Source organism: Theropithecus gelada, chromosome 19 (genome assembly GCF_003255815.1).
Source record: "Theropithecus gelada isolate Dixy chromosome 19, Tgel_1.0, whole genome shotgun sequence".
NCBI lineage: Eukaryota > Metazoa > Chordata > Mammalia > Primates > Cercopithecidae > Theropithecus > Theropithecus gelada.
In genome coordinates this window covers 33,525,820-33,538,137 of record NC_037687.1, presented here as the reverse complement: position 1 = coordinate 33,538,137, position 12,318 = coordinate 33,525,820, and the positions used below count along the sequence as shown (strand labels likewise).

Sequence of the window (12,318 nt, the reverse complement as noted above, 5' to 3'; positions counted from 1 at the left end):
TTATTGTAGGATAGGTCTGGTGTTGACAAAATCTCTCAGTTTTTGTTTGTCTAGGGAAGTCTTTATTTCTCCTTCATGTTTGAAGGGCATTTTCACTGGACGTACTATTCCAGGATAAAGGTTTTTGTTTTCTTTAGCACTTTAAATATACCATAATTATTTCTCCTGGCCTATAAGGTTTCCACTGAGCAGTCTGCTGCCAGACGTATTAGAGTTCCTTTATATGTTATTTGTTTATTTTCTCTTGCTGCTTTTAGGATCATGTCTTTATCCCTGACATTTGGGAGTTTATTAAATTGTCTTAGATAGCCTTCTCTGGATTAAAGCTGCTTGGTGTTCTGTAATATCCTTGTACTTGAATTTTGACATCTTTCTCCCGGTTTGGAAAGTTCTCTGTTACTATCTCTGAATACACTTTCTACCTCAGTCTCTCTACCTTCTCTTTAAAGCCACTAACTCTTAGATATGCCCTTTTGAGACTCTTTACTAGATCCTGTAGGCATGCTTTAGTATTCTTCCTTTTGACTCCTCCAACTATATTTTCAAATAGCCTGTCTTCAGTCTCACTTATTATTTCTTCTGCTTGATCAATTCTGCTGTTGAGACTCTGATGCATTATTTGTCAGTTGAATTTTTCAGCTCCAGAATTTCTGCTTGATTCTTTTTAATTATTTAAATGTCTTTTTAAAATTTATCTGATAGGATTCTGAATTCCTGCTCTGTGTTATCTTGGATTTTGTTGAGCTTCCTCAAAATATTTTTTTTTTTTTTTTTTTTTTTTTTTTTTTTTTTTTGAGACAGAGTTTCCCTCTGTCCCCAAGGCTGGACTACAATGATGGCATGATCTCGGCTCACTGCAACCTCCGCCTCCTGGGTTCAAGTGATTCTCGTGCCTCAGCCTCCCAAGCAGCTCGGATTACAGGTGTGTCCCACTCTGCCCAGCTAATTTTTTTTTTTATTATTTTTAGTAGAGACGGTTTCACCATGTTGGTCAGGCTGGTCTTGAACTCCTGAACTCAGGTGATCCACCTGCCTCGGCCTCCCAAAGTGCTGGGATTACAGGCATGCTCCACCACCCCTGGCCAAGATAGCTATTTTGAATTTTCTGACTGAACGGTCACATTATCTCTGTCACTCCAGAACTGGTCACTGTTGCCTTATTTAGTTCATTCGGTGAGGTCATGTTTTCCTGGATGGTCTTGATGCTTATGGATGTTTGTCAGTACCTGGTCATTGATGAGTTAGGTATTTATTCTTATCTTTGTAGTCTGGGCTTGTTTGTACTGGTCCTTCCAGAGAAGACTTGCCATGTATTCAAAGGGGCTAGGGTGTGTCTTTGTTCACTGCAGCCATGTTTGCATTAGGGATCACCCCATAGCCAGTAACTCTGGGACTCTTGTAGACTCACAGAGGTACTGCCTTGGTGGTTTTTGGTAAGATCCAGGAGAATTCCCTAGATTACCAGGAAGTCATTCTTCTCCCTTACTTTCCCTGAATGAATGGAGTCTCTCTGTCTGTGCTGAGCTGCCTAGAGTTGGGGAAGGGGTGATAGAAACACTCCCATGGCCACCACCACTGGACTGTGCTGGGTCTGACCTGAAGCCAGCATAGTACTCATTCTTGCCCAAGGGCTGTGGTTACCACTGCCTGGCTACCACAGATGTTTATTTGAAGCCCAAGAGGTCTTAATTCATCAGGTGGTAAATTCTTCCAGGCCTGTTTTTCCCTTCAGGGCAGCGAGTTCCTTTCTGGCCCAGGGTAGGTCTACAAATCTTGTCCAGGAGCTATGGCCTAGAATGAGGCCTTCAGGACACTGCTTGGTACTTTATTACTGTGGTTGAGCTCATATCCAAGTTGCAAGACAATGTCCTCTTTACTCTTCCCTCTCCTGCTGGAGCTGCCAGCTGTGCTGCCAGGAGGTGGGAGAGAGTTGATACAAACACTCTTGTGGCCACTCCAGCTGGTGTGTCACTGGGTAGCATGTACCCTAAGTCCACTGGTTCTGAGCCAAGCACAGCACTAGGACGTGCCCAGGAATTGCAGTCCTTGTGGCCTAGACTGCCTTTCAGATTTACTTAGGACACCAGAGTGTTTTAGTCTGTAGTGGGGGTACTTGCTGGAACTCAAGTTTCCACCACTGTGGTGGACAATTCTCAGGCTAGAGTTGATTTAAATGCTTCTTCTGGGGGTGCTGGCCAAATTCTGCCCCACGTTGCTTTCTGCTGTGACAGGGCAGCGCTGAGTTCCAATGCAAAGTCCCACCATCACTCTATTCTTCCTCCTCCAAACACATAGATTCTCTCTTGTTGCCATGCTGCACTGCCAGGCATTGGGGGAGGGGTGGTGCAGGCAAATGATGACTGTCTTTTCTACCCTCCTCAGTGCCTCTTTCTTTGAATACAATATTAAAACCTGATACTTTGATTGCTCACCTAATTTTTGGTTCCTATGAAGGTGTTTTCTTATGTGGATAGTTGTTCAGTTTGGTGTTACTGCAGAGGGGACAATCGCTGGAGGGCTCTGGCCATCTGGCTCCTCCACTTTCTCCTTTTTTCTTGTTTTGTTTTTTGAGATGGAGTCTTGCTCTGTCGCCCAGGCTGCAGTACAGTGGCGCGATCTCAGCTCACTGCAACCTCCGCCTCCTGGGTTCATGCAATTCTCCTGCCCCAGCTTCCTGAGTAGCTGGGATGACAGGCACATACCACCACACCCAGCTAATTTTTGTGTTTTTAGTAGAAATGGGGTTTCATCATGTTGGTCAGGCTAGTCTCGAACTCCTAACCTCGTGATCCACCCACCTTTGCCTCCCAAAGTGCTGGGATTAAAGGTGTGAGTCGCCACGTTTGTTTGTTTGTTTTAAGGAGATAGGGACAGGGTCTTCTGTTACCCAGGCTGGAGTGTAGTGGAGAAGTCATGGCTCACTGCAGCCTTAAACTCCTGGGCTCAAGCAGTCCTCCTGCCTCAGTCTCCGAAGTACCAGTTTGTTTCTTGAGCCCTTGTGAATAGACTGGATATCCACATGAGTTTACCCGTACTGGATAGGCCATAAATCTTTCTTGTAGATTTGCTAGCATTTGTTTTCTGTTTGTAATTATTCTCGTGAATTGTTTTTTCATGATCCTTCTTCTTTTATCTAACAGTGACTTTGTTTTTTATTTTCTGCTTGTATAGTAAGCTTTCATATAGAAAATGCATTAACCATATGACATTACATTTTACTTCAAATATTTCCACATTCTTTCCTAAGACTTATTTTATTTACCTCTTATTTTTCTGTTTGGTTATATGAAAGTTTTTTTCATTTTTGTGTGATTGGAAGTGTTGGCATTCACAATGTAATTTTTCTTTTTTTTATTTCCTTAGTTAGAAATTCATCTGGTTTCTAGAATTTGGGGTATATTTCCTATTATTTTAGTTTGTAGTGATTTTGTACTTCATATTGAACTAATTTACCTGGGATTAATTTTGGTGTATGGTGTGGTTTAAGGATTTCCACATTGAAGATGGGGAGATGGGCTAAGAGGATATGTTAGTATTCCACACAAGAAGGAACAAAGGAAGGTACCAAGGAAAAGGAAGGGAAGCTAAGAGTTTTAGGAGAATGTGAGAGGGAGAAGCAGCTTAACTGATGTGACTTAATGGGATGTGGGGTGGGAAGGACTACAGGAGGAATCCTGGGTTTCTTGTTTTGCTGATGCTGCTAACTTCACTGTAAACATTTCCATTGTCTTCCTGTGTTAATTCCTTATTTTGTCTGGTTGTTTTCTGGAACTTCTACTATTAATAATTATAATGGTAGCTACTACCAGTTATTAAGCAACTGCAGGTCGACAAAGCTTTCTCTAGAACCCTTGGAGCAATATGTGTTTCACAATTCAGAATTGTGCAGATTTTAGAAAGGAAAACAGGTCATATACTATATGTGGCATAACATACCCAGCAGAGGCTGGAGCAGCACCCCAAAATCAAACACACTGAGATAGCTACGAAGACTAGACTTCCCAAGAGCAATAAATGGAGGCTATGAACAGTCTTACTGCATTTCAGACGGGGTTTCACTCCAAACGTCCAAACATTCAAAAAGGAAAAGAAAAAAGGAAAGACTTTGGTTCTCAGCTTTTTGAATACTGGAATGGCAGATTAGAGGTCACAGCGTGTGCCAGAAATTTTGCACATTATTTCCAATTCTCATGAAAATCTTGTGAGGTAGGTGATTATATTTTCAAGATAATATGCTTATGGTAATAGAGTTAACAAGTGAGTCACAAGCTTATGTAGTTAAATGAAATACACCTCAGTTAATTCAGTAATGTCTGTGTTTAAAGCACAGCTAGGAAATAGAAATATAATGTGAGCCACATATGTACTGACAAAATCTTTAGTATCCACATTCAAATAAAAATTTAAAAACAGTGATATGGTTTGGATCTGTGTCCCCACCAAATCTCATGTTGAAATTTAATCTCCTGTGTTGGAGGTGGGGTCTGGTGGGAGGTGACTGGATCATGGGGGTGGATTTCTCATGAATGGTTTAGCACCATTCCCTTGGTGATGTCTCAGCAATAGGGAGTGAGTTCTTACAAAATCTGATTGTTGTAATATGTGGCACCACCTCCACACTCTGTCTTTATCCTTGTTTCACCATGTGATGTGCCTTCTCCTACTTGGACTTTCACCATGAGTAAGAGCTCACTGAGGCCTCCCCAGAAGCCAAGGAGGTGCCAGCACCATGCTTGTACAGCCTGCAGAACATGAGCCAATTGAACCTATTTTGTTTATAAGTTACCCACTCAAGTATTTATTTATAGCAGTATAAGAACTTCCTAACACAAACAGGTAAAATTAATTTTAGTAATATATTTATTTAACCTAATAGATCCAACATATTATATCATATAACCAGTCTTTTCACAATATGAGATACTTTACACTTTTTTGTAGTAAATCTTCGCAATCTGGCATATGTTTTATACTTGTAATATACCTCAAAACCAGCCACATTTCAGTTCCTCAGTAGCTACAGGTGACTAATGGCTACTACATTGGATAGCATAGTTCTAAACCTATGTTTATCATTCCACATTCACTCAGGTTTATAGTCAGTTTGCTACACAAGTAGTTATTTTATATCATCTTGGACTTTAACACCCTGTGCCAGCCATATTGGTCTATTTTACTAAATAATAGATTTCTTCTTTTAGCCTAATCTCTTACCTATTTTTCTGAGTTTTTCCTGCTTCTTGTTAAAGTCCTCACCTTTGTAAATATCTACATACAGTCAAATGCTGCATAATGATGTTTCAGTCAACAACAGACTACATAAACGGCCACGGTTCTATAAGATCATAAAACTGTATCTGTACTGTACCTTTTCTACATGTATGTATATTTAGATACACAAATACTTATCATAGTGTTAAAATTGCCTACAGGATTCAATACAGTAACATCACGTACAGGTTTGTAGCCTAGGAACAGGCTATACAATATAACATTGGTGTATAGGCTATACTATCTAGGTTTATATAAATCTACTATAAGATGTTTGCACATTGATGAAATTGCCTAACAATGCATGTCTTACAACATATCCCCATTGTTAAGCAACACGTGACTGTACTCAGTTCTAATTGTTACTAGTTCTTTTTCAATTTGATCTTAAGAATACATTTTTTTAAATCTACAACTTTATTAAGGTAAACATCATAAAAGTCACTATATCTAGAATATAATTAAATGATTTTGGATAAACTTACAGAGTGTGTAACCATCAACATAATCCAGTTTTAGAACATTTTTATCACCCCTGTAAGATTCCTCATGCCCATTTACAGTTAATCCTCATTCCTACCTTGAGTCCCAGGCAACCACTTATCTTCTGTTTCTGTAGATTTGCCTTTTCTGGACACATTCTCCAATAAACATATGTTTATCCAGTGAACAACCTGTGGAGTTCAATGTGCAGTATATGGCATAAAAGTTATCCTATAAATAAAATCTTAACTTACTCATTTTCCAATTATAGACTCTTCTGAATTCTGGTTATTAAATATCTCTGTAAAGCCTTTAGTATGGTCATTAAAACCATAATAAAACACTAAAAAGTTACTGTTTTGGTAATCAAAATTGTTATGATTAATAATGATAATTGCATTTATATTGTAGAATCTTCATTTTTTTCAGCACAGGAAAGGAGAAACATTTAATTCATTTATGTCTTTCAGACTCGGGGCCTAAGTGTGAGACCAAGAAGTTACCTCCAAATCAATGCAGCAAATCTGGGCAAAGCATCTGCCAGAAACTAGTTTCTGCACAACCAAAAGCTCCTACACGAAAGAGTGGCTGCAACAAAAATTCAGTCCTAATAAAGGCTAAGAAAGGGCATTCCGGGAAGAAACCTTTAAAATGTAATGACTGTGGTAAAACCTTTAGTCGAAGCTTCTCTCTTAAACTTCATCAGAACATTCATACTGGAGAGAAGCCTTTTGAATGCAGTAATTGTAGAAAAGCTTTCAGACAGATCTCATCCCTCGTACTTCATCAGAGAATTCACAGTGGAAAGAAAAGCCATGAATGTGATAAATGTGGGGAAAGCTTCAATCAAAGAACAACCCTTATTCTACATAGGAGAATTCATGATGGAAAGGAAATTCTTGACTGTGAGAAGGCCTTGAGTCAATGTCAGTCTTTCAATATACATCAGAAAATTCACGTTGGGAATGTCTGCCAGTGCAAAAAGTGTGGGAAAGCCTTCAGTCAGATGTCATCCCTTTTACTTCATAAAAGAATTCACAATGGAAAGAAAACACATAAATATAATAAATGTGGGAGAGGCTTCAAAAAGAAATCAGCCCTTGTTATAAATAAAAGAATTCATGCTGGAGAGAAAACCCCTGAAAATGTGAAGGCCTTAAGTCAGAGTCTACAGCAAAGAAATCACCATTTAGAGAATCCTTATAAATGCAGAAAATGTGGGAAATTCTTTAATAGGATTTCACCCCTGATGCTTCACCAGAGAATTCACACTTCAGAGAAACCATACAAATGTGATAAATGTGACAAGCTCTTCAGGCGGCTTTCAACCCTTATTCTGCATCTAAGAATTCATAATGGAGAAAATCTATACAGATGCAATAAATGTGAGAAGGTCTGCAATCGGCATTCATCCCTTATTCAACATCAGAAAGTTCATACAAAGAAAAAGAAACTATTTGAGTGTAAGGAATGTGGGAAGATGTTTTCTGGAACTGCAAACCTTAAAATACATCAGAACATTCATTCTGAAGAGAAACCTTTCAAATGCAATAAATGTAGTAAAGTTTTCGGCCGCCAATCATTTCTTATTGAACATCAAAGAATTCATACTGGAGAAAAACCCTACCAGTGCGAGGAATGTGGAAAAGCCTTCAGCCACCGAATCTCTCTCACGCGACATAAGAGAATTCATACTGAAGATAGACCCTACGAATGTGATCAGTGTGGGAAGGCCTTCAGCCAGAGCGCACACCTTGCCCAACATGAAAGAATTCACACTGGAGAGAAGCCATATACATGCAAAACATGTGGTAAGGCCTTTAGTCAGCGCACATCTCTTATTCTACATGAAAGAAGTCATACTGGAGAGAAACCCTATGAATGTAATGAATGTGGAAAGGCCTTTAGCAGTGGCTCCGACCTTATTCGACATCAGAGAAGTCATTCTTCAGAGAAACCCTATGAATGTAGTAAATGTGGGAAGGCATATAGTCGGAGCTCATCCCTGATTCGACATCAGAATACACATTCTGAAGAAAAAGCCTAAGGTGGTTTTAAATCTATAAAATCAACGAATGAGGCTATCAAAGATATGGCAAATATTTATTTGTCTATAATGTAAATTTTGTGTATATGGGACCATTTGATGATATGTCCCACTTTGAAAGCCAAAGAGCAAAAGTCATTGGTGATTTTGACCTCAGGATTTGAAATTAACTGAAGGAAACTCAGAAGTTTGGTCAGCCATTGGAAATGAAGATCATTTTTTATTTGATAAGAATGACTGGCTGGGCACAGTGGCTCACACCTGGAACCCCAGCACTTTGGGAGCCTGAGACGGGCGGATCATGAGGTCAAGAGTTTGAGACCAGTCTGGCCAACATGGTGAAACCCCATCTCTACTGAAAAATACAAAATTAGCTGGGCGTGGTGGTGAGCACCTGTAATCTCAGCTACTGGAGAGGCTGAGGTAGGAGAATCACTTGAACCCAGTAGGTGGAGGTTGCAGTGAGCAGAGATTGTGCTACTGCACTCCAGACTGGGCAACACAGCAAGATTCTGTGTCAAAAAAAAAGATTGATATTTTACTTCCAGCATAGTTTTAAAGATAATTCATTGGTCACATACAACAAAGTATAATTCTGAAGTCCATTATGGGGCTCTGAGCCTGGTTTAAGGTCACAGAAGAAAGAATTTGAGTCTGTTTCTCAGATCTAGAACTATCAAATATCAGGAACTTCTTGGCAAAACAGGGTGCCACTTTCAACTGACAAACTTGTGGGTGAGAATAAAGAAAAGTGAGTCTTTAGGTAGATAAAGGCATCATTCACTCATAATGGTGTGTAACAGTAGAAACCTTATTGTACCATCTCCATGGATATGAGAATATATGATCTTCATGGTGTGAACATCTAACATGGCTGAGACAAGCTATCAGTAAAAGAACCAAGATACAGTGAAGAATGAGGATTTCAAAGCCAGGAGAAATCAGTATTGTTTTATTTGGAAATAAATCATCTATATTTATATGAATAAACGTTGGTATTTTCATGTAACAATACTGGTATGCAGTAAGTGATGAAATATGAGTTGTTATGGACTGAATGTTTGTGTTTCCCCCCCCCTCAAAATTCATTATGTTAAAATCTTCACCATCAATGTGATGTTACTTGGAAATGAGGCATTTGAGAGGCAGTTAGAATTAGATGAGGTCACGAGGGTGGAGCCCTCATGATGGGATTAGTGCCTTTATAAGAAGAGACATTGGGCTGGGCGCAGTGGCTCATGCCTGTAATCCCAGCACTTTGGGAGGCCAAGGTGGGCGGATCACGAGGTCAGGATTTCGAGACCAGCCTGGCCAATATGGTGAAACCCCATCTCTACTAAAAATACAAAAATCAGCCGGGCATGGTGGCATTTGCCTGTAGTCCCAGCTACTCGGGAGGTGGAGGGAGAAGAATCGCTTGAACCCAGGAGGCAGAAGTTGCAGTGAGCCAAGATCACGCCACTGCACTCCAGCCTGGGTGACAGAGCGAGACTATGTCTCAAAAACAAAAAAGACATCAGAAAGCCTGCTTCCTCTCTGCACCATGTGAGGATGCAGCAAGAAGCCAGCTGTCTACAAAACAGGAAGAGAGCCCTCACCAGAACCTAACCATGCTGGCCACCTGTTCTCAGACTTCCAGGCTTCAGAACTGTGAGCAGTAAATTGTTGTTTAAGCCACCCAGTCTATGATGTTTTGTAATGGCAGCCCAAACTTATATATGGAGTGGAAACCCTAGATTTATATACTGGGTTCTTTTCCTGTCAGCAGTTCAACATGTGTAGTAACTTTCAGTCTCTGCTGTTTGTGCCAAATATATAAGAAATAAAATCAGAGAACTTTTTTGCAATTGGATCATATACAGTTGGGCTCTTCTGTGTAAGTTTTCCTTCTGTAAAAGCTATTTTTGAGAATACCTAAAGTTTAAGATGACTTTGTGGAATGTACATGGGTTAGGTCATCCTAACTTTGACCACAATTGATAAAACAACAATCCAAATTGTGAGGGGTGAGCATGCATACAGGATAGTACAACTAACTTCCCAGTTAAACTTGTTCTTTCATATTTGTAAAGCAAGTATAAAAATCCAACCCTTGGAGCAAATGGGTGAGCAAACAGCACAGAGGTTACTCATGCAGAGGCATGTCCTTTTTTCCCCCTCTTTTCTACACACACCCTCTAGCTTGTTAATTCCTCTGCCAATCTGCCATACAAATACACGTCAGTCCTGAATGAATTGTGACACACCTGAAGACTGGGGAGAAGCAAGAGGATGCCCTGCCCACGGTAACCTAATTTCCTCAGGCTTATCTCATTGCCTATTGCATTTCTTGTTCCTCCTGGGGATTTCAAGAGAGCATTAGAATGGCAATACATGATAAAGTTAACTTGGAATTACTTGTGAGAATTGCATATCTTCACTGATTTATTTCTGGCCTAGTCAAAAATCCTCATTTCATCTAGTTTTGTCTATCCTCTCCTTTTCTTAAACTTTTAAAGGCATTAGTGAAAGTGCCATAAAGGTAAGATAACTTTGGGTTTATGTGTCCTGCAAATGCTTGGAACTCAGTTATATCCCAATAGGCTGAATCATTTATTATTTAAATTATTTTGCATTACATGAATTTTAAAAATATATCCAAAATAAGAAGGAAATAAACTTTGTGTTTTTTTTTAAAGTCCTGAAAAAACTGGCAAGAAAAATGTTTTGCTTTATTCCTAGACTGTTGTAGGAGAGCCCATTATTACAGTATTTTGCTTTTAATAGACACCTATAGATTTCCAGTTTTCATTAGCAAACATTTTAGCTGCATATTTGTTGTGCATGTAGATACCCTGGACCAATCACTGCTAAATCCTGGGGATATGTAAACGAATAAGACACTGTCCTTGCAACAGACACTTACAGTTTACCAGGGAATTCAGGTAATACGGAATTCTGTATAAGGTGCATAGGTAGTACAGAGAAGAGGATGATAAACTTCATGGTGATGGAGGTATGGGGACAGGGATTGTTTTTGCAGATAGTATTAAAGGAAGAACATGAATTTACTAGGCACACAAAAGTTGGAAAGCTACTGAAGGCAAAGAGAAAATTACAGATGCATAAAATAATAGCAAATAGTAATAGAGTATTTGGGGAGTTACAAGCTCCAACATTTAGGACAATGACACATAGTTCAATGGTAAGCACTCAATAAATATTTGAATGAATGAAAATAGTATAGATGGGGTTTCTGAAGCATAATCCAATGGGACCTAAACCTTAAGGTCACCCTGACATGTAGATCCTTGGGAAAATCAGTTCTGACCCTAAAGATAAGGAATCACTATTCATATCTGAAACCTTTGGTGAACTTACGATAATACAGCAACAACAAACCATAAGCCTTCCTCAATTCCTAGCTATAATAATAAAAATCTTACCCACCCATCTCCCACACGCTAAAGACTACATAGAAAAACATCCCCTTTCCAGGAATTAAATTTATTTACCTTCATATCTGTTGTTCTACAGAAGATACTTGGCTTTCAGGAAAAAACAAACAAAAAAAAACCTATGAGGCATACACAAATGCAAAAATCAACACCTTACCCCACCAAGAAACAAAACATTCATCAGAACTAGACTCAGAAATACATAGCTGTTGGACTGACATGGAACTCAAAGGAACTATGAGTAGTATCTTAAGAGTTGTAATGGAAAAGTGCACAACAGGCAAGATTAGATGGGTAATTTGAGCAGAGACACCAAAACTATAAGAATAAAATGGAAATACTGGGAATGAAAAAAGCAGATGAACAATGTCTTCTATGGGCTCATCAATATTCTTGACATAGTCAAGGAAAAGGTAAATGAATTTGACGTTTGGACAATAAAAGTTAAACTAAAACATAAGTCGGGTGGGGTAGGACAAGAAGGAACAGAGAATCCAAGAGCTCTGAGAAAATATCCATTGGTCCAACACATACACATAATTGGAATCCCAGAAGATATAGAATAAGTGGGACAGAAGAAATATTTGAAGACATAATGGCCAATATGTTTCCAAAATTTATGAATCCAGAACACAAATCTATGAAGCCCAGAGAATCTCAAGAAAGATAAATATTAAAATCACACACACACACACACACACACACACACACACACACACACACACCACCTCAGCCATATTATGTTCAAACTACTGGAAATAATCTTGAAGCAAGCCAGAGAGGGGAAAAAATTACATATAGAGGAACAAAGTTAAGAAACTTACAGCAGACTTATCAGAAGTATTGCAGGCCAGAGGACAATGTAATGGCATCTTTTAAGAGCTAAAGAAAAAAACTGTCTTCATGAAATGTTCATGAAAATCTTTCAAATTGATAAATACTCTCAGAGAAACAAAACTGAGAGAATAATACATTAAGACCTACTCTACAAGAAAAGTTCTTCAAACAGAAGGACGGTGAAACACAACAGACACTTGGAGATACACAAAGAAAAGAGATGCGGAAATGGAATACATGAAT

At 39.0% G+C, this 12,318-nt stretch overlaps 1 protein-coding gene across 3 annotated transcripts in view; it reads left to right on the top strand.

Annotated features, from left to right (window-relative positions):
- The window catches only part of ZNF667 (zinc finger protein 667), a 32,877-nt gene extending 23,219 nt beyond the window's left edge, over window positions 1-9,658 (top strand). For 2 of the 3 annotated variants that reach the window (XM_025367523.1, XM_025367522.1), the window contains exon 5: window positions 6,225-9,658. In XM_025367523.1, coding sequence (XP_025223308.1) covers window positions 6,225-7,801 — 1,577 coding nt within the window. In that variant the 3' untranslated portion in view covers window positions 7,802-9,658. Of the gene's footprint in view, window positions 1-821; window positions 923-6,224 lie in introns of all 3 variants that reach the window. The other variant, XM_025367524.1, reaches the window with a different exon arrangement.
- The last annotated feature ends 2,660 nt before the right edge of the window (window positions 9,659-12,318 follow it).